The sequence below is a fragment of the Sparus aurata genome, chromosome 8 (genome assembly GCF_900880675.1).
Source record: "Sparus aurata chromosome 8, fSpaAur1.1, whole genome shotgun sequence".
Classification (NCBI taxonomy): domain Eukaryota; kingdom Metazoa; phylum Chordata; class Actinopteri; order Spariformes; family Sparidae; genus Sparus; species Sparus aurata.
Genome location: NC_044194.1, coordinates 24,725,693 through 24,749,463, shown reverse-complemented (window position 1 = coordinate 24,749,463; position 23,771 = coordinate 24,725,693). Strand labels below are relative to the sequence as shown.

Genomic DNA, 23,771 nt, shown 5'->3' with positions numbered 1-23,771 from the left:
AGTCACGATGAGGACGCAAATACAGAAAAGTGTCCGGGATGCAATCACAGCAAGACCGTGAGGTATCGAGGCCAAGGGAGGGACCACATCTGATCTCCATTTGAGTTGAAAGTGTGGAAAAGATGTCTAATCCTGCAGCGAAGCTACTGTTTTACTGCTTCAGACCATTGTAATTTATGTAATTGAATCTCCAAGGAAACAAGGAATGTTCAAATAAAACAGTCTGGGAGAAAATGGCCAATCATGTGCTTTAACTGCACAGTTTATGACCTGTTGTCCCGTAATTAACACTTGATTCACTGTGATCATCCAGACTGAGACATGATTATGGCATCTTAACATTTACTGATGTGTTGAACCATAAGCCTTCATTTTTTTCCCATGACCTATTGAAAGGTGCACCATGTAGTTATGGAGAAGAAATTTCAATTGGAAGAGGCAGGTCGTCATTGATTGAATTGTCTTCGTCTTTTTGTTTTCATGACTGATCAAACACACTGACCTTGAAGGACAGCACCATTTCTTTATTCTTAACTCAGTTTATATTTGTGGGCCCCTGCAACCTCTCTATCTTTGAAAAGTGTTCTGGGAACTTTATTTTCCTCTGCGAACAGCTTGTTTATTCAGTTATGGAAAAAATAAATATTTCTGTGCGTGTATTACTGAAACTATGTAGTTTGCAAAAAAGGGCAAGCGACCACAGATGACTTTTTGAACCTAAACACTTGCCGTACATCTATTAGAGTGAGTCTGAAGTTCATACTTTGTATTTTCACGGTTTACTTATCCATGCACCGAGAGTGTTTACCAAGCGCAACCGCGCCTCCGATCGTTCAGCCATTTATCTTGCTTTGTCCACGCTCTCGGGTTGTGTGAACTGCCCTCCTTTCCTCGGCTGTTCCACCCTCGTCTACCACACTCACAAAACTCTCAAAACATCTCGCTGTTTTTCCAGTGTCATGGTTGGATGAGTGATACCCCATGCATGAGAATTTCAATGGGAACAATATGTCTGATTGTGCTGCTTTTCTCATAGGCAGAATAAAATTGATGAATAAATCAAAGAGACTCTGGAACAATCCTGATGTCCCTTAGAGAGGAGCCAGTTTTCCCTCAACACATATAAAGCTTGCAACAGAAGCCCTGGGCCAAAGTAAAGGCTGGCATGACCATCACTTCTACTGCTGCTAACCAACCCCAAAAAAGGGCAGCATTAATGTTACTCGACACCAACGCACCACACTCCCTGCATATTGTGCAATTAGATTAATCCCCAAGCAAAATAAGATTTTCTCTCTGTCTTTCAATTATTGCTCACAGGAGCAGCCAGAGTTTTTTACTTTAATGGTCGGGGTAATTCTGAGGCTGTTGGCGCAGTAAATTACCTTCAGTTTGACCCGCCATTTTAAGGTCGAACCACAAAATAACGCTGGGGGATCAATTTGCAAGTTAGGGATTTTTACAACTCAGAATAATGCAAGCCAAAATCTAACTGTTTATACATATGGACATAGTTGGAAGTGACAGTGAAGGGGCCCCACACATAAATTATGTATCAACAACATGTAGGTGACAAGTAGGTGTATATTGGCAAATAAGTGTTAATGCTATTAGTGCCGTTGGTGATGATCCAGGGTTAGTGAATTGCTATTATCCCTTAGCCCCAGTCGAAGGCATTAAGTTTGGTTTCAGGAGAGTGTGTGTAAAAGTGTTTGACAAAAAACCCCAATCTCTACAATGAACCATTGATATAAAATGATGATTATTATTTCATTTTGATCTTTACTGCATAGATTGCCATCAGTTCTATAATCTGAACATTTCTGTAGTAGTCTGAAATCCTCAAAAGCTGCAAGCAACCCCAACAATCACCACAAATGCAGGGTGGCCTGTGTGTTGCCTGAGAGACAAAATTCAGGGCAAAAAACATCTGTCTAACCTTAACCCCAAACCTAACCCCAAACCTAAACTAAAAAAAAACAATAATACATTTACGTTATATTTTCAAAACCCAAGAAAATCTACAATTTTATTCAAAGTGACACTGTGCTTCAATTGGTCACCTGTCACTATGACACCAGTCGATACGTCAGAGGGTGAGGAAGTATGACGGCGAACATGACTAAATATAATGTAAATAAAACTTGCATATATTACTTCGTCATTGGCAATGATGATTGTTTAACAATGAAGACAACAACTCCCACGATCCCACAATACTTCACGACGTCATCAAACTACGTTTACTGTTTCTGTCATTTTGATTGAGAGAGCCCTAGTGGCAGAAATTACACACTGTGCGTTTAATCAAATTGAAACTGTAAATGTGAAGGGGGAAAATGAAGGATTCTGAAAAACAAATGGAAACATCCCCCCATCCAAAGTGGAAATTATGCCCTCAGTCTGTTCCTACGATGCCATCCAGTTGATAAGGTAACACGACTCAGAATAAATGGAGCCTCTGCAGTCACTAAACGAACAAAGACATTGGTCAACTAATACCCTGCTTGCCATGGGGAGAAACAGCTACTGTACATCTGATCGCGTGTGTGGATTAGAGCACTGGCAAATGTACACAGGAATGTTTCAGTGACAATAAAAGCTTCTCGTATCATTCTCTTTTGCCTGTGGCAATACAGTGCATTTGTGCTCTCACATAACAGAATGGATGGAAATGTCTCTCTGAGAGATGAAACAGGTCGCTGAAAAGGCTAATGGGGAGCAAGCTTTTCAAAAGATTTTTGCCAGAGTCAAAGGCATCTGTTCAGGAAAGAGTAGGTTTAAAATGGATGAGAGTTTGGTGAAGATCAACCACAATTCCGTGATGGGATTTGGGGATATAAATTGAAAACCTTTGTTGAATCATTGTTGAGACTGATCTTGAGAAAGAAACTGACCTGAAAGCCCAAACCCCACACTACTGAAAGCCTTCTGAAATCCAGCTCAGGCTCCTGGGTAGAATATCAACCAACTCCTGGTTTTCCTCTCAGTGCGTTGCAGCAGAGACCTGAAAGATCGCTTTCTTTTTCTTTTCCTCTTTGCAGAACTTATCAATTCCTGAGTTTAGTTTCCTTCCTCCATTCTTCCCTGCAGGTTCCCACCTTCTTCTCACTCAAGCATTCTCCCCCTACTTCATTCAGCTAAGACTCTTGATTTACACCCCTACTCCGGCATTCATCCTCACCCTGCAACACTTGCAACACTCTGCAAAATGTTCCCTTGTCAAGAGCTTTAATTTTTTCCTCATTTCCTGCAGCTCTGTAACCTCTCTGCCTCCCTACCCTTCCCAAAATTGGCATGTAGCAGCAGAGGCAAGGCCAGATGTGGAGCATATTAGCCTGGACCATAAAGCAACATATGCTATAAAGACTGAGAGTTAAAAGTGAAGCTAAGTTGGCCTGACCATAACGACTTCAGATTGGCATTTAGGTAAAGTCTATCGACGTGGAATGGGAAACTTTGAAAGGACAGATGTCAAAGGGTGCAGAGATCGACCAAAGCAAACCACGCATCCGATAGGATTTAGCTCATCTAGATAGTGGGAACTGTCGGACTAAAGGGCTAAATCCTTTGAATGGAAGGAATTGTCCTCTCTCACTCAGAGCGAGCAAACACATGTGCTTAATATAAAACACCAGGGCCTTTGGAGAGTGAAGAGTCAAGCCGCCGTAAAGCATGAAATGACAAATGAAGACGGACAGGGTACATGGCTTAAGTCAAGTCGCATCGGGAAGAACAAAGGATAATGGTAAGGAAGATGGATGAAGATGCTGAATTACAGTTGCGCCTCAGCTGTAAGCAATACAAATGGCAAAAGGCATCCAAGCAAAAGTGACCAAGTAGGGGCAAAAGAGTGCCTCTGTGTTTGGATGTGGACATCAAATGCGTGTTTGTACAATTACAAATACCAAGAAGCAGTAATGTGAAAATGTGAAGAATCTGGCCCTGTAAGAAACACAAGCATGTTTTTAATGAAATACATATCCATCAGTGGGTGGCAAAGCCGTGGTCTTCTCAATGGTCAACGCTGTCTCCCCACAATAACTCCCACAGGGTCCAAAGGCCTTAAGTTGGGAGAACTGTGGTGTGTAATCATGAATCATGAATGTGAAAGAACTGAAAACCAAACACCAAAATGCAGCTGTTTGTTTAATTAAAGTTGCTTGTCCTATTGCGCTTCCTGTTTTGCTTCTTCGTTGCGTGGTCCACTTCACATGTGTATTCGTGTCTCATGGTGTCTCACAGTCTTCAATACTTTGTTACAGACAAAAAGCTTTTCAAGGCTCTGGTAAAGTGTTACTAAAGTGAAATGGCTAGTCAATATTAACCAATCCTTTTTGGTTGCAGGGGGCATTTTTGTTAGCAAAGCTCCCTCGCCTTGTCATAACTCAGCCATGTTCCCTGAGAGGTGCAAAAACTGGCCTCTAAAGAATGATAGTTGATTGTTAAGTCTCACCCCCTGGTCGTCAAACACTGCTGCTTTAGGTTGGTAGATCAGGCTGACCACCAACCAAAAGCGCCAGTAATTGATGACCTGGGAATGGAATTCAACAATCAACTACAAGATTGCTCATTTAGACATGTATCGTGACTGGTGACTGAAGTATAGGCTACCTCTCGCCCAGTGCATGCTGAGTAAGGTCCAGGACCCATGACCCTCAAGGGTCCAATTTGTAAGACAGTTGAATGTTGAGTCTCAGTCCCAACTGGTCAAATACTGAAGTTTTGTGTTTCCCAATGTCAAATACTGACCCATCGGGCTGCTGTCCGGCCCGTCTGACTAATCAAAGCTTCAGTATTTGAACGCGCTGTGAATGAGACTGAACAATCAACTATCTTACAAATTGGACTTTTAAAGGGACGCACAGTTATTGGAAATGATTGGAGCCAGCAGAACCAACCACTATCTTATGTTGTTGAAAGAAACATATAAGTCTTGCTGGAAAATCACACTTTATTGGGCTCTTGGTCAGGTCGAGTCCCAACTACTCAAACATGCTTTATACTACTCAACACAATGTGAGAGTCAGCCTCCGGCTCTTCTCTTGAACCTGTTGTTCTGAGGGCAATTTGCACGTAATTTACACTGTCCACACCAACTGGACAGTTGATTTGTGAGGTAACACCCTGCACCACCAGGTTCCGTTCACATGATTTTGCAGCCCCTGAGTCCGTATGTGTGAACAGTCCTTTAGACCTCAGGGTTGGCAGTGGATCGTATTCACATATCACGCCGCTGTTTATTTAAATACAAGCTTAGAGTCCATATTCTAGTAGTCCTGCCTGCTGCTTATGCATTTTCCAATAGCTCACTGATGTTGCCAGGAGGAGACTGAACAAGCAGTGATCTGCTTGTGAAACAGTACCTGATTGTAAAATGAAGTGTCCCTTCAAGATTTCCAATCTTTTCTTTAAGATAATCCTTTCCTGATCTCAAGAGGAGAATTTCGGGAATTCGTAAATTCTTCAGCTCAAAACGTTCTGCAACCTTCTATAAACAGATAAAAACGTAAGCAGTGATTGGATGGAAGTGAGAGCATTCTCACTGCACAGAGAGAGAACTTATGGAAACATTCCCGCAGCTCACCTTAAACTCTACAGTTCTCTTACATTATGTGTGCATTTGAATTGAAGCGGCCCTTTAACCCTTTATCAGAATTCATTGATGGCATTTACATTAACAAACGCGACAAACAGACATTTCCACTATGCTGCCTCCAGCTGAGGGGATTTCTCCTGCATAACTGTGGCAATCCTGGTATTATCATGATGTCGTTTATCTGATGGAGATAGAAAGGGTTTTTTGTTCAAAACAGCATGCCGTCAATTAAGTCATCAGCTAAAAAAAGATTACTGCTCCATTAGTAACCCGTGTCCCTACCCTGCCTGTCTGCAAAGATATTAGAGCAGCGATACAGCTCAAACAGATAAAAGCGTAAGCATTGGTTGGATGGAAGTGAGAGTGTTCTCACTGCACAGAGAGAATTAATGGAAACATTCCCACAACTCACCTTAAACTCTACTGCTCTCTTACATTATTTATGCAAGCGTTTGAATTGAAGTAATGCGACCATTATTTTTCTTACATCTGGGTTTAATTAGCTGTTGAAAATAAACAATTCTCTGGCAAAAGTTAACTCTCCATCGACACTGAGAACAACAAAGGGGACAGGAGCTCAAATTTATGGTTACTGTAGAAATCTTATATTTTATCCTTTTGTTCGACCCAGGCTGTTGTTTGTCTTTTTGTTTGTCACTGTTTGTATAGATTGTGCTGGGGTTTCTGCATGCAGAACCAAACTTTAACGTCTCCATAACATTGTCAAGAAATATTTTGATCATTAATCCTGAACAGATTTCTTCTAATCAAGACCCAGGAACAAACAGGGGGACCACATGCCAAACATATTTCGCTCCCTCTGCGGACCTCGCTTTAAACAACGCGACCCCTCCTGTCAAAGCTCTCAGACTGGAACCCATCCATTTTCAAGATGTCAGAGTCCCCTGACCGAGTGTTATTATCATTATTCTTTTCAATCTACTTACCCGGGCCCGGCCTTTGAAGTTGGTGATGGATGCTTTGCAAACAGAGCTCTGAGCTTAGTAAAAACCTAGCCCTCATGTTTCTGACATCCACTGACAATGAAGGCCCTTGTGACAAGGCAGACTGGGCAGTAATAATGTTGGAAAACCACCCAGACTGTGATTGCGCAGTGTCAATCATGCTACACAGTAATGGGGATGATTAGCTAGTTGAGGCTGTACTCACATTAGGTCTCAGGCTGGCTGCTTGTCCGTAATACTTCTCGGCTGCCTCATTCAGGCTGGCTTGTCTGCAAAGGGAAAACAGGGAGAGAGAGGCAATCATTACTCATCTTTATTGCCCCTGGCTTGGGATGAGGCCTTGAACCCGGCTTGTTTATTGGCACTCAGGGGTCACTGAGAAAATAACAGGAGGGAACAGCGTGAGGGATGAGAGAAGCCGATCCAATCGCCTTTAGGTTCCTTGTCCGATAGCATCTTTACACTCGATAACATCTGTGCTGAGCAATGCACAGCAAGCACTTTCTGCTCTAATTGAACCTTGAGGTCAGGACATTTGGCTTATTGGGTACTTGCAGAGAACTCATCAACACACCAAAGCTGATCAGGAGCATTCTCCATACATTTCTGTGTACAGCCTGTGGTTTCATATGCTTGATGGAAGCTGGGAGACTGATTAAATGAGTCTGTGTTTCCACACTGTTTGCATTTCATCATACTATCATAACAACCCGGACAGCAGAGTAGATGGCAAAAAATACTGTATATGCCACACTGCGGCAAAAAGGATTTTTGGGGCAGATGGCTTGTCGGCATGACTCCCTGGAACCAGAAATGCTTTATTCCTGAGGACAAAAAGAAAAAAAAAAAAGAAAAAAGACTGCAGTCAAGTCAGGAATGTCCTATATTATGCTTCTTATCTTCTTTCATAACCCCCTGCTCTGCCTACTGTTATACACAAACCTATGGCTCCTCTGTTACAAGAGACTTCCTGTTATTAATACACCGGTATCTGAAAAATCACCTTTATGGTCCACAGCTGCATGCTATTCACTGATGGTAACAATCTCATTGCAAACAATTTAACTTTGACGAAGTCAAGGACAGAGTCAACGACGGCTGGCTGTGGCGCCCCTTAAGTCGTAATGATCAAAGGCAGCGAGGCCGTCGGAACCAAAGTTTCATTTAGGCTGTCGCAGTCTATTAAGGGATCATCATCCATATGGTTCCAGATAAAAGGCAAACCTTTTATTTAAGGATTACTGAGTCAGTGGTCTAAGTAAACAAATAGTATTTATATTTGGTCTGAAAGACGATGTCTTGTGTGTTTTAATATTGTAAACTAGTCTACAATGATGAATAGGTAGGCAATACATGATTTTCAGTTACACATACCACGGTGAAACTTCAAATGCAAATGCCTGGCCAATTTTTTTTTTTTTCAATTTATATCTTAAATGTAATACCACATGCACAGAAATAATGACTTTGTAAGTCAACTGATGTATATAAAAAATAAAATGTTAAACTAATTACTACCAAGGAAAGGCATTGGATATTTAAACACAAGTATTGGGCATGTTTTTGACTTTGAGTTCATGGGCACTGGAATAAGTAGGAGAAAAATAAGACTAAGGATCAATCCCAATTCCAATTTTTACCCCTATTCCCCCCTAGAGTTACAAGGGGTACTAGTTGAAATAACCCTCTATGAAATGGGACCACCCCTCATACTTCATCACTAGCAGTCAATGGCATTTACGTGACCAACAGACATTTCCACTATGCTGTCTCCAGCTGAGGGGATTTCTCCTGCATAACTGTGGCAATCCTGGTATTATCACAATGTCATTTGCCATTTATCTGATGGAGATAGAAAGGGTTTCTTTGTTGAAAACAGCATGCCATCAATTAAGTCATCAACTAAAAAAAGATTACTGCTCCACTAGCAACCCGTGTACCCTGCCAGTCTGCAATGACATTGTAGCAGCGGTACCGAGCACAACAACTTTGCTGTTGCACACTGATGTTTAGCAGGTATAATATTACCATATGCACCACGTTACTTAAGTATGTTACCATGCAAACATTGGTTATCAGCACTAAACACAAAGTACAGCTGAGGCTGATGGAATGTCAGCAGTTTTCCGGTTCATAAACATTAGTATTCGACAACTTACAACAAGTTTTGAACTCATATAGGAAGTACGAGGGTAAATCGTTCACATGGTAATAATTGTTGAGACATTATTGACATGACACAAATGTCCTGTTCATGGTAGCACTAGACCCATGGTTCTCAAAATGGGGCACAGGGACTGCCGAATGGGCCCATGGGGGAGTTCCAGGCCCAGAATAATTTATTTTCACTATAATTCCAACCATAATAAACGTTATGACAGAATGTAGGACTCTTTTGGTCATGGGTTTCATTCACTCAGATCGGGGAAACTGCAACAAAATCTTATAAAATAGGTTTCCATGGTCTAATTATGGGTACTTCAGATGAATACTCCGGATCAGAAGGATTCATCCTCTGGGACCCATGAATACTTGTACAAAACTTAATGGTAATCTTACAGATTGTTGGCTGACCAACCAAATCATGTTAACATGACTATAAAACAGCATTTTCATCTTAAAAAATCCTCTAAAAAGACCGGAGTTATCCACTTACATACTTGACTTATAGAGAGTGCCACTGCTGTTTATTTTTTTCAGTACTTTATTTTTCCAGCCATGTTCCAAAGAAGCATTTTACATTCCAGAGGCAATCCAGACACCGACTTTAGTTGCAGAATTTGTCCTGAGATTATAAATGCGGGTTTCACGTCCAACCACAACCATATGTTTGTTTGCCAGCGTAATATTTAGAAAGCACAACCTTATGAGCGAAAAAAAAAGAAGCACAAATCTAATTCTATAATATCATTATCACGTTTATAAACACATTATCAGAGGAGAACTGGACAGCTGCCACGCCATGGCCAAAGGAGCAGGGAGACCTCCAGGGGCCGTCTGCCTGCGGGTTCTGAGAGCGCAAAAGACAATGGAGGCCAAGAATGTAAAACCACTGCCTGGGTTTAAACCTGAGGAAGAGTCAGTGTGAGGCTACAAGAGCTCAGGGACAAAGAGAGAGGGAGGGATGGGAAAATGGAGGAGAAATGAATTTAAAAAATCCCCTGAGGTAAAAAAAAAAAAAAAAAAAAAAGATTCTTGACCATATTTCAAACCAGAAACTCCACCACTGATCTTTGTACACTGACATCTTGTTGTTTCGAGATGGTTTATTAACCCCAGACATGCACAAATCACAGCACTGACAGTATTGCTCATAAGCGTGACACTGTTGGATACTAATGACTGAGTGAACAAATTGCATTTTCAACAACAGCCAGATATCCGTGCTGAAACCGCAGCCGTCCCATCTGTCTGGAGTGCGGGATTACAAAACCCTTTCTGTTAGAATGCTACACTGAACACAGACAGCTTCCCTGAGGCTAGTGCTGAATATGGAGTTCACCTAATGTAACTTGCTACCATCTCCTTTTATTACCATTATAAGGTTATAAATTTAATCTAATTTATACACTTGGAAATTGGAATGGACAAATACGCACAAATTGGCATACCTAACATCATGACATGCCAGTAATAGAAAAAGTATGGTGTATTATATTATTAAATACGACACATGGTTTGGATCGAAATACAGGAGGTGAACTAAACAAGCATTATCTGCTCGGGTGTGTTTCTTCAGAGGTTCGTTTTCCCCTGACGTCTGTGAATACCTACAGATTTAACGTTACTGTATGATGTCACAGTTTTCACTTTCGCCGAGTTGTGACACATTACAGGCAAGTACACGCACAATCCCACTGGCCTCAGCATTCACCAACCTCTGCTGTCTTATAGTCCTACTATTAACCAGTTAGGTAGGAAAAAAAAGAAACAAGAAAGGAAATGTTCAAAGGAGGCAGAAGGAAATTATTAGTGTAGAAGCTAAATGGTTGAAAACCAAGTGCTCAAGAGAGTAATAAAAGACATTTGCACATCTGAGAGCCTCTGCCCCTCCTTTTAATCTCTTCCGTTCCTCCGTGTAGATTCACTTGTGTCCCCTCCAACCGAGGGCCTCTCCACGTCTGCGTCCAAGACAAACACATAAAGACGTTGAGCTGTGGAGGAGTGAGACCCCATGCCAAGCAGGCGGAGAAAAGTTCAGCCCCAGCGCTGCTTGAAGCTCTCTTTAGCTGCCAGGGGTCTGGACCCTGGAAGAGGCCCTCAGTACTGAAAGCTGTTGGTGGTGAAGATCCTGCGCGATTAGAATGGTGGGGGAAGAGCTATGCATAAAGCAGCTGGGTAAAAATCTTATACAGACTTGTGTAGCAATGCTGTACCCTTTGGGTAAAAGCAGCAGCTGCTTATTGGACTCTGGTGACTCAAAACAATAGTAAATGGTCTTTAATGGTTAGGTTTGAAGGAAGGGAGGAAATTTATACCACTCTCTCTTTAAATATGAAGCTACAGCCATTAGCCGGTTAGCATGGCTTAACAAAAAGACTAGAAACTCTTAAAAAGCTAATTAAATTCTGATAAAAAAAACTGTGTATAGCTCATGATAATCAGCTAAACTGATTGTATCTGAGTATTAGAAGATTTTATTAAGGTCTTTCAGCAGTGGTGGCATTGCAGCCATTTCAGCACAAGCTTGTTGGCGCCAAGTTGGCAATATTGTCACAGCCAGAAACAGTTCTCATGTCTGTGCTGGATAGCTGTTTCTGCCCGCCTCTAGCTGGCTTCATTAACAGTACAATCGCTTTTCTCACCTAAGCCTTGGTGTGAAAGATGCAAGATGTGAGGCAGGCTAACTAAGCTAAATAAGCTAGTTAAAGTCGCAATATGCAATAAATGTATCCAGAATTGCATTCAAATTCACAACATAATATGAACAAATAACCGTTTTGACGTAATGTTATGGCCACTTCCAGCCCAAAGCTAATGTTCTAGCTTGGTAAACAACACCAGCATACCCTCAGTGCTCCAAGCTCCCACACCAGAACACCAGCTGCTAACCGAGCTAACAGCAGTTGGCGGTAACTCTGTCGGCATGCTGCCCCCTGTCTGTTTGGAGTATGTACTGAAGAGGTGGCCAGTTATCACTTAGCGCACCTATAATGTTACAGCTCAGCAGAGGATGGCGACATTAATGTTTACGTCTGTTCGGTGGAGAGCAGGAGCCTCTCATCAGTGTGTAGATGCAAGCTGCTACAAAACTCTGCAACTCACACCAAAACAACCTTGACGGTTAAATATCACTTCTGGTAAGAGGAAAAATAAATATATTTGATTTTAGGGTGAGCTGTCCCTTTTAAAGATAACCATTTCCTTTCAGCGAGCTGTAATTTAAAATGATGATGTGTTTAAAGAAGGAAATCGCCACACTGGGTCATGCTATATAATTGTGTAGGTTTATTCAGTGAGTGGGGCGGCGTACTGTCAGTTGTCACTTGGCGGTGTTTATAAAATTTCCACTCGTGGCAGACAACAGCTTGTGGGCTGCAAAGGCTCATCATCAGATGAACCGAGCGCTGATTTGGAAGCAGACTCTTCGAGTATGAGCCAGGGCCAGCAGAGAGAGAGTGAGACGGAGGTAAGAGAGAGCGAGGGAGAGCATATGAAGATACATAGCTGCACAGCACGCTAAGACAAACCAGCAGCTCTCTGGCTGGCACTGCGGCGAGAGAAGAGGATTACAGAGTACAGCCAAGTAAATCACACTGGCTGAGGAATAATGTAAGCCCCTGGATAAACCATGCAGACAGAAGACCTCCCTCTCTCATAGGCAGCCTTTCTACTCAGCATTGGAAAACTGCGGCCCACCCATCTCAGCTCCAAGGAGGGAGATATATCCACTGTCCCTGTGCATGTGCTGGGGTTGTGGAAATCACCAAATAAAAAAAAAAAAAGAAGATCTAATCAAACACTCACCTGAGCATGTGGGCCGCGCTGAAGACCACATCAAACTCCCCGCTGTCGAGACGCGCAGCCTTCTCTGCCATCTCCGCCGCTTCCAGCAGCCGCGACTCTTCCAACAAAAACTGACCTGAAGGCGGGGAGAGAAGAGCGCGGCTGTTAAAACGCTGAGGCATCCCCGCAGACGCACAGAGGGATACGGCAGTCTGCAAGTGTTGAATTTGGCCCTGATAGACAGACAGCCTGGTCTGCCCCTGAAAACGTACACTGAAACACCAGATATGAGTGTAAAATACCATCATTCTTTGGCCATCTCTCAGACCCATTTGTTCACATTAGCCGACCTTGTTAGATCTGTTTCTTTAAAATGAAACTGTGTCTCGCCGGAGCTTTGTGTCTTATTGCGGGTGTGGCTGCGTTGGAAGTCAGCCCCCGTGGACCTGAACGAGACAGGGTAGTGGTGGCTTGACAAGGCCATGAACTGAGGGTGGACCCCTCGGTATGGGTTAGGTTTAAAGTGGAATTAATACCCTGTTGACTTTGGTTAGCCCCACTACTGGACCAGGATGCTAACCCACTATGTGAACCTAAGCATATTTCCTTAATAACTGTGGAAGAAACTGGCGCTGTGAATACAAGCCTGAGGTGAGAGACGGAGGTAAAGTGAGACCTCAGAGCATGACTGAGAATAAAATAAAAATAGCTGTAGGTTACGAACACCTCTGTAGTTATGGAGGGAATCGTAATTTATCAAATCTATGAGTCACAAAGGAAAGAGAGTACCATCAATAAATGCTAGTGCCCTGTTATATTTTTCAATATCTTGTAAAGGTGCTCTGTGTATTCAGACTTTGGTGATGTAATCATGTAGTGGGACTTTGAAGGGAATATTGCAAGATTTAGCTCTGAGCACAGAACATGTCCAGCTCCATGACAGTGGGAAACCCAATGGGGGTTTGTCACCTTTGTTAAATTGAAATTATGAATTTCCAGCAGTTCACAACACAATTGTGTGCATTTGCTTTTGATGGTAAACTGTAAAACATATGAAACATACCTTTATTGCCCAAACAGGTTCTTCTTCCTTATTCACAACCCGATGCCTACATCACCCACAATGCAAGTGTGCTAATCTAACCCTAACTCAATTTTAACCCTTTTCTGAGCGTGTTGTTACTTTCAGACAACTTGACTAGTGTTCATTTAAATTTCAGTATAAGTGGCAGCGGAATTAGTTGTTCATAACATGAATATAAACAGATGAGCTGAATTGTTTGTGCGTGAGCCAATAAGAAATCAGAGTTTGCTAAATGTGTATGCTTCATCATCAATAATTTGCCAACTGCATCGATGAATACCGTGCTTTGCCTTGGCAATGACACTCTTTCCTTGTGTGGATCAACACAGCTTATCTGATCTTAAATATAGTTATTAACCTTTAAAGGCGACAACTCAGACAAACGCTGCCTCAAAAACTCACCATAACCTGGTGAAGAGATGTGTTCAAATGTCAAATACAAGCTGGTGCGATGGTAGCAGCGAGCTGACACATCAGTTCATTATAAAATGCTGCTTCTGACAGACACGGCTTTAAAGGATTTTAAAGGAAGGAAGGAAGTAAGTTGCTTGTCAGCTTATTCAAACTCAGTTCTGCTATGACAGTAATTACATCTAAGAAGTGACGCGGCAACCTCAAGTCATGTTGAGTCGCGTGGAAAATAATATGAGCGGAGAGATGCTGGAAACGTCACGTATTCATCCGTATCCAGATTTCCATCAAATTAAAGAGCACAATCTGAGGAAACCATCCTTTCTTCTTGTGATCCTCCACTAACCACGTACAGACTGACACCGCGGCTGATTAGAGGAAGGGATGGCAAAGAGGTCAGCCAGCCCTGCTGTCCGAGCAACCTGCCAAGGTGTGCTAGTTCCTGCCTTTGTGTACGCATCCAATGGCCAAATTCAATATCAGAGGCTGTAGGATGAAAGTTAGGATATGTCACAAATCTATGCTTACCATAATGCATGTAACAGTTTCCCTTTGTGGGATCGAGCTGGATGGCCTTCAGGAAGTACCTCTCCGCTTCTGTTTTCTGCCCCTGAGGAAAGACAGATTAAACACAGTGTCATTATTGTTTCAACTGCTCCTCAAAACTACTCATTATAAAAACACCACTCTCGGCTCGAGGGCCAAAATACCTCTGTGTGTACCTCATGTCCCTCTCCAAACCGCAGACCTACTTTAACAATAAATCTTAATAAATAGACATGAAACACATGCACCACCAGGGTTATTCTTTCAGGCTCATGTGTCGTCCTGTCAAAGGGCACATTGTCATGCTTGGCACGGCCCACCAGACGGGGGCAAAGGCTCATTCATTACACACTTTTTCAGTGCAAATAACACTTCCAGAGCATAACCGCAGATTGCCGGTGTGTGTGGCCCCACCGCTATGAAGCAAGATGGAGGGGAGTGGAGGGGATCGGAGCGAGAGGGTGGAAAGGAGCGAAGGGGAAAGAGAAACGGCGAGTTTGATCATACATTTATAGGAATCTTTGTCATCATGTAGGTGCAGCCCCGCACACACACACACACACACACACACACACACACACACACACACATACACACACACACACACACACACACACACACACACACACTGATGCTGTGATCTGTGTGGGCGACGTTGTTCCAGCCTTTAGCGAGATGAAAGAATCCATAATGGGAGGGTGAGCATGCCATGATGAGGGAAAAGCATCACGGAAGCCCTGTGGACCTCAAGAGCTCCCCCAGGTCCTTTCCACTGTGACACGTAACCAATCACGGCTCAAACAGAACAGAGCAGCTGGCCAATAGAAGTGCCAGCTGGGACTCTGACACGTCCCTGCTCTCAGTTGGGCACCAGATGTCATCTGATCAACAATTAACAATGTGCACTCATCTCTAAAGACTGATGTTTTAGCATTAGCAATGCAACCATTAGTTTGCATTTCATTAAAATATAATGCCTTAGCATGAATAATCGCATATATTGTTCAACTGGACTCGTACCAAGAGTATAATGTACTTAAAATCAGCGCAAAAACACAGCAGTACTTCAGTTTAGTCAAACAGAAGAATGGGCTCCGATCCAGTCACAGGGTAGCATTAATGACTGTATACTTAGTCAAGCATATACGCTTCCAGAGAGCTGTGGATTCAATAAATACATAATTTTCTAATGTAAATATCTAAGTAGGGTTCTCCTTGATGCTGTGGAAAAAGCAAGCCGGCGATAAGCACATGTTTAATATAGTCGATAGTGTCCAAGTAGTGATCACAGTTCTCGTCTGAGAAGCGTAATCTCTGTATATTTTTATACTCGTATGGACAGATGTAGGAATGTGTATGTTTGAGGGCCAGCTGGTTTTGTAATAACAGAGGCCTGCGTCTGTTTGTTAGACCCTCAGAATTAAGTTTTCACTCAGTTAAATGAGCTGCAGTTGTGAGCGGATGGAAGATTTGGATTATGACACGTCTAAGTGCTCGAGTGGATGCCATGCCCGGAGTGAGTTTCTCATTATTCGTCGTAGAGGAAATGTTATTGCAGTTCTTATTAATCCCTCCGGAGGCAATTTGTTACACTTGTTATATTACTTCACCACTGAACCCCTTAAACTGGCAACTGTCTCCTCTTTCATCTACACATTTCTGGATTATAACTCATTTGGCTCACCTGTACGTCTCTATAAATAATCATGAAACACAACCAGCACTGGTGCTCAGGTTCCTTGTTTCAGTTTTCTCTTTTTAACAACATCTTTAACAACTCCAACACTTCTTTATTGAATATCTTCTTTGTCCTAGAAGCTCCGCTGCCTAACCTTTGCTCTGTGCGGATCAGGTTTGGTTACTGTCAAATGCAATTGAATTTTCTCTCCTTCTCTCTCTGACTGCGCCAATCTTTTCCGTCCAAGTGTGTTGTGTGTTGCAACAAGATATGCATTTGCCAAGTGCGAAGACGGAAAAAAAAGAGTATGGCCAAAAGTGTTGCGCACGCCTGGCCGACTACAGCAAACAGTCAGCGAAGAAAAGATGAGATGAAGCAGTGCGATCTCCAGTTCGGTCTCTTATTTGGCATGCTAAAATGTGCTAATTAGCACCGCAAAGTCAGGTTCTGTCAGGTTAGGACTGGTCTTACCAATATCACATTTTTACGATGATATGTGAATAGGATAGATGTGAACATAGATATAGATGTGTGGGTTTTTTCTGGCATTACGGGAAATCAATTTTTTCGGAATTTAACAGACAGCTCAACTTCTACAAATACCTTCGCCTTTACCCTCTTAGACATTACATAAAGATTTCTAATGATTATTTATCAAAAAATATGGGTTAATATTTTGTTAAAGTACCAGTGGTCATCCCTACAATATTGTCGCAGTGATATGAAGGTTTTCGGTCAAGAATATCGTTATGAATAAGAGTTTGTCACCCAGTTCTATAATATTTGCTTTTGTGGATACTGGAAAACATTAAGATATATCAAGATATCCATCGTGGAGCGCAATATAGCTGAAAAAGTACAATATTTTTTTAAGGCCATATCGCCTTTAACATGTATTTGGTTGTTAAACAGAAGTATCATAAAACCAATAATTTGACATTACACCGCTTTTTTTTTTTTTAAACCACCCATTTGCCATTATCCTGGCACGTTTACCTGATTTAATGCTGCCCTGTATTTTTCCTCCCAAAGTGTAACCTAAATATAATATCTACGCTTTGTGACACGAGTGCTAATGGAAGAAACTCAGGCAGGGATCAGCGGAACCCACAGCCAGCTTGCTCGTTGTCACTTTCCATATTTCCTGACACGAACGCTCCTCCGATGCTGAACTGGAAGCACCCTGAGGCCCCCAGCTTTGGCGAGGAGGGGGTACAGGAAGTTAATAACAAAATGCCAGACACCCTTCAAACCAAACTTTCCATCAAATACATCCACTTCTCATTCTAGTCAGCCCATTATGTGGATACAATATCCTCTGTCTTGATACACACATGCTGAGGCTTGCCGTGCGTGCCTCACACATTAAAATCTCCTGATATCGTCAGATGAACTGCAGATGTAGCTCTGGCTCCGCCATTGCCGGAGTGATTATGAATAAAGCCTGAATTGCATTAGCCGAGGAAGTGACAAGCATGTGACTGAATCCGATATTGCAAGCTTGAAGGAAGCCGAGTCCATCCCTGACCTGCTCTGTGTACAGAGAACTCTAAATTCATCCTGATTCCTGGGGTGTCGGCGGAGGTGTGGAGGGGTCAGCGCAGTGAGAGGCCGATACTGATATGTGTGATTAACTCTGCCCCCCACTTTTTTTTTTTGTCCTCCCTTCAGCCTCAAATCATAGCAGCTCTTAGCTCCGTGTGCATCGGGCCACCGGCTCAGCTCCACCGTCCTGCTCGTCACCCTTCCCTGACCCTGCCGTCAAGCCTTATCTCGCAGTCTTTCTGCCTCTCCCGCAGGGATCTGAACATCGAAGCCCCTGACAGTATCTGAAGCGTCTTCATCACTCACAGCGCTGCCACAAGGAGTGTGGGGAGGCAGGGGATGAAAGAGGCGAGGGGGTGGTGGGCAGTAAACTTCAGGCGCTGGTTTTGATCACGCTTAAACGCTGTTGTCATCAGGCACAGAGGCCACCGCCGCAATCGGAAGAGCACACATGAGACTCTAATTCACGGGTGCAAACTTTCCAACACTTTAGTTTAAAAAGTATTCTTCTCTTGTCTTTCTAACACCTCTAAACCTGTCCAAACAACTCCTCTGATGACATTATTTGCCCTCAAGGGATTACGGAGGCTCAGAGCCCCTCCACCATCTATCATAGTCAGAGATCTACAGATATTCATCCCTGCAGGTTTGAGCTCCGCTTCCCTCCAAAATCAATAACAGTGTCGTAAATAAAATGAGTTTCTCTTCACGGCCCACTGAATTCATCCCTGAATCCACTTCACCAAGTCTTAACACTCTCCTCTAAAGAACACAGTTGTCCCCGCCGACCGAGGTTGCTCTCCGATCATTTTTGATGCCTGGTGGCTTTTGTACAGAAAAGGAATTCATGTCAGCTTAACAAGCAACTTTTATCAGTGTTGTCAGCCGGACAATTCTTTAAGCTGACCATCAGTCTGACCACGGATGGGAAAATCAATAAGGTTTGGTGCTGGGGCTCAATTTAATTTAGACTCACAATGATTTACAAGCGTGAGACTGCTTCACTGAGGATATACTAATGGCATTATCGAGCCAAAAACACTTGACACCCATTAGGAGGAACAAAAGTGGTTTCAGTTTGACGGAAAAGTTTGATATGTCACCTCATTGCATTGAGTTAAATGAGATCATCCATACCACTCTCATGTCTGCGCGGTAAATATGGGCTAGCATCAGCACTGGGCCAACCGTAACGTGGCCTTTTTACACTTCCCTGTTACGGACAGTGCCAAGGCTAGCTGTGTGCCATGTTCAATGTGCTAAGTGCTAACCAGCTGCCAGGGATACCTTCATATTTGCCATTCAGAAATAAAAATATTCTAACTTTCTGCAAAAAAGTGAATATGCGTATTTCCCAAACTGTCAGGGCCAATGTGTTGATGAATTGTGGATACACAACTGGTTGGATAAAGTGGAAAAAAAAATAAATCAGTTTTTCCCAGCAACTTTTGGTTAATGGGGTGCCAGTATAATTCTTTCACACTTATCAATTATGAACACACAATCGAAGAATTTGGAAAGGCTATGAATGAAAAGAACTTGAAAAAGACTTTGTTTCCATAGAGGAAATGAAAAGGGACAGGGCCGGGAAGACTTTCTGTGGAAATCCAGATCCCACTGCTCCGGGCCTTTAAACACATTTTCTTCCTTTCATTAAGGCCCAGGCTGTGAGGGAGAGAGGGGTGTCGGCAGAACGCTCCCTCCCTTCTCCTGACCTTCTGTGCAACTCTTCCTCTAATTTGTTTATTTTCCTTCCGACAGTCCCTTTCAGCTCCTCTCGTTCAGCTCGACTCCAAAACGCGCCTATCTAGCTGCGATCTGTAACGGATGACCGTGTGACCCGACCACGTGACCACCTTCTCGTAAACTCGGGGACACTGGAAACTCCTCCTGCCCCTGAGACCTTTCCCTCGGAAGGCAGCTTTTTTGGTTTTTGAAACACAAGTCAGCTGTGTGACCCTAAGAGGTTTTTTTTTATCTCTGCTGTCCTGGCGAACGCTGGGCGTAGTGATAGATTTCTTTTGTTTACGATTTCAATTCTGTATTTTGCAGAGCGGCGTCGCAAACCATGCCAAATATCTGACGTGGTTTTGCGGTTGATTTAAAGCCGTGAACGCAGGACAAGCCAGGGCAAGATTTTTAATCAAGAAGCCCCCATTGCCATGAGAGACGGGCCCATCTTGAGAAATGTGACCACCTGCTCTCGCCGCTCACTGGCTCTCTTCCAATCCTTTCTCCCTCTCTCACCTACACACTTATTGATTGACTGTGGAGACTGCAGGACATCACGACCACCAGTGAATAGCTGGAGAGAACAGATGAAAAGCCGGCAGAGATGAAAGAGATTGCAATGAAGAGAAAAGCGAAAAAAAGAACACGGAGAGCGCTCGTGGAGAATAGGAATGGTTCGGGGAAGGAAGAAGGTGGACGACGTGAGAACAGGCATGAAGAAGGCAGCCGGGCAGACTTCAGACCTGAAAGATACGTTCAGTCTACCTTCACATCCAAGTATGAGAAAAGCTGTATTCATCTGTCAATGGGAGTAGGTTTTAAAATAATAATCGAGCATTGGATTTCACGTGTTGATATCACCACTGCAACACTAGATGCGTGGAGAGCATAATCCATGATCGGGCCACATCAGGCTTTAGTTATATCCCCTGCAGAAACTGTGTTCACATTGTTTCATTTACTCTGTGAAGGACACACACAAAAGCCGCCTGGTTCACACAGAGCGACTGAAGGTCTGCAGTGTAATAATCACTCAGATGTTTGTTTGTGAAAAGGAGACAGCGACTGAGAGTCTGTCATTAAGCTCCTTAATGTTGCCTTCAGGCTCAGCAAACTCCACCAGCAAATAAACAACCCCGTCCCCAGGAGATTATACTTTTATATTACTAGACAGTTTTTATAATTACGTTGCGGTGAAACAATTACAAAGTGCAGGACTGCCACACCAGGATCCGGGGTTTGAATCCAGACTGCTGTCTGCGGTTAGGTTAAGGCACCAAAAGCACTTTGGGCAGGGTTAGGAAAAGATCATAATTTCACTTTAATGTTTATAACTAACCATATGTCTTAAGTCACTGATTCGTTTCTTCATCATAACAGACTATGAGCTCTCTCTAACCTTATGTCATAGAAAGGTAACAAGGTCTGTCATGAGACCTGTCATTAAACTCTGACCAATGCAAGTAGAAGAGAAGTCTTGACGAAGGCCTGAGGGCTGTTGTGAGTGAACACTTCACTGCTACGTTCGGCTTCAACATTTCTGTGACTTTCCAGGTACGTGAATTAACAGAATTTACTCATGTTGATTAAAAAAAAAAAACATGATTTGGTAAACATTACCTTTCCCTCAAAACACACTTGCTATTACAATTTAGTTGTGAAATGTAATTTCTAGGAGACAGGGATGATCCTAAACATGTAGGGGAAGACATAAGCAGCCAATCACAGTTCGTGTAGTCCCCAAGTGTTATCTCAGTCAAAAGTCAGTGCAATATGAAAAAATTGACCACCTGTAAATATCACACTCAAAACAGAGGGCAGCATATCAGCTGGAGAGTAACCGCTAACTGCTGCTAGGCTAACTGTAGCTGCCATTAGCCAGTTTGCTCAGTTAGCTGTTCAGCTAGCGGTCAAGACTGGGAGCTCAGAGAACTGGAAGTGTTGGTGTTTACACTGCTAGCACAGGACCAGAAGCAGGTAGCTGGTTAGCATGCTTACTTCAGTAGATATCTCACAAATGTTATTTCTTCACAGTCTGTTGACATTTTGAATTTTTCTAATGTTTTCAACTAAAATTCTTATATATCATGCTTTCAATGCAGATGTACTGTATACATTCAGTTTATGAAACTCCTAAGTAAAGCTACAGCTCAGTGGTTAATTGCATCAGTCTATAACTGTATGAGTTTTGTTGAAAAAGTCCATTCATTCAGTGAACTTACTATGGCCCGCAAGTCACATGCAAAGATTGTTATTACATTTGCTCACACTAGCCACTTAAAGCTAATGGACATACCAGACCAAGAAAGGCTGCAAGTGCAGAACCAAAGAGTGTAGTGAAATAATAAAAAAAAAAAAGAATTGTGTTCCTCAGGAATTTAACTTTTCATTTGTAAAAGATAAAAACAATGTTTGGTTTCTTTCAAAAGTAACACATTCTCACCTTTAAGGAAGGGTGACACAAAAAAAAAAAACCCAATCTTACCGTCATAGCCAGGAGTTTGCCGTACGTGAGGTGAGCAGGAATGTGGTCCGGCTTGGCTCTCAGGGACTCTCTGTACCAGTGTTCAGCTTCAGTCAGCTTGTTCAGTCTTATGTAGGCCTCTCCTGTGAGAGCAGAAAGAGGGTCGAGTCAGGGGGTCAAGCTGTCAAAGGTTAAGACATCACACATCTTCCCATTGTTCAACTGAGGGTTTCCATGACAGTGAGACGGGACTTCAGTCCAGTTGGGCTTGGAATCCGGCCATGGAATTATTACTTACATATCTGACACTGAACTGACGGAATGGAAACATCAAGAGCTCTACATTAGTACTTCAGAAACAATAAGACCTACTTTTGATGTCTTTCACAGCAGCAATCATGTGATACTTAACAGGTAATGGCGATATATGACATTGGACATGTTTTTATTTTTTTTTCAAGAAAATACCCTTCAGTTCTGAACGATAGGAGAACATTACTGGGCCTACACCACACTCCCTCACTTTCCCCGATCTGTCAGACATCACCTGACACCTCCTCCACCGCCAGCCCTGACCCTCCGCCTGCTCACACCTGAAAAAACAATAACTCCTCTTTCGTAGCCATCCGATAACACTTGTGTTATTGCAGGAATCTGACAGCATCAGCTGGTAATTGAACACGGTTAAAAATCAGCATCATGACATTATGAGGGGAGGAGAATGACTCTATCCACGTTGTTAAAAAGTCACTACAACCTCGGTCACATGGTTTTTATTTCAGATGACAGTTTGTTTAGGCTACGGTGGACTTAAACTTCGGATCCCCGTGGGATCAGGACTTCCTTGATGGGAAACTGTGATAAGCAGCAGGTGTCGCCCGTGTAATCGCAACTTGGGGACCCGATTAATGATTTGAAAACATACTTTCTCGATAACGCTGTGTAATGAACATACTACTCAGCACATAAGTATGTAAAAGGCATCAAATTTAAGACGTAACTTCCTTTTATTTGTGAAAAAAATGTAAGAACCAGACTAAAGACTTTTCCCTTGAGGGGCAAAGTAATACATGAGAATATACTTTCAAGATGATATCCATCAGTGCAGCTCGTATGTTTCAGGTTTAAGTGCTGGAAATCCATGATAACGTAGCTACATAATGAAAATGATCCTTGTCAACAGCTCACATCAAATAGAGTAAAATAATGGATTACAGAACATCGCAAATCAGCCTCCCTACTGTTGCCATATAGAGACAGTTTTTAAATATTCCTTTACTACCATGGCCAGCTTCAATTTAAGTTGAATAAATCAGATGGCTTTCAGAGATTCACCCCCAACCCAAGGCGCTGAACTATTTAACAAAACGTATGTTCAGGTCTGCTCTGAAGTGACCTCTTCATTTGTCGACGGGTTTAAAAAGCAGCCAAAATACTCGTCTCGCCTTCCTGGCAGCAGACCTCCGCATGAGATTGGCGCAAACATCATCTTGCAATAAGAAGTGACACCGAAAACCAGCTCCTCGGTGTGGAACATTCCTCGACCCACTGGAGAGTGTTGGAGCGGGACCAACGGGGTGCAGATTACCACCCGGGTCTGCCTCTGATGAAAGCCGCTGCTCTTTGGCGTCTCACAGACAGCATGGAACTCGAAATACATACGAGCAGGTGTGCCAAATGTGCAAACCAGTCCGGCAAGGAAACAACGCTAAGTGGCAGAAATTACGTAACTCTGGATCGGTGCCGCCATTACAGACGTAGAGCTGCTCCTTAACTGTGAGTGGAGCTTTCATCAACATTTT

General features: G+C 42.8%; 1 protein-coding gene across 1 annotated transcript in view; it reads right to left on the bottom strand.

Moving 5' to 3' along the window:
• tmtc2b (transmembrane O-mannosyltransferase targeting cadherins 2b) overlaps positions 1 to 23,771 on the bottom strand; it is a 104,798-nt gene that overhangs the window by 3,223 nt on the left and 77,804 nt on the right. The window contains exons 8-11 of the mRNA XM_030426122.1: positions 21,991 to 22,112; positions 14,534 to 14,615; positions 12,532 to 12,646; positions 6,770 to 6,833 (exon numbers count right to left, since the gene is read on the bottom strand). Coding sequence (XP_030281982.1) covers positions 6,770 to 6,833; positions 12,532 to 12,646; positions 14,534 to 14,615; positions 21,991 to 22,112 — 383 coding nt within the window. The remainder of the gene's footprint in view (positions 1 to 6,769; positions 6,834 to 12,531; positions 12,647 to 14,533; positions 14,616 to 21,990; positions 22,113 to 23,771) is intronic.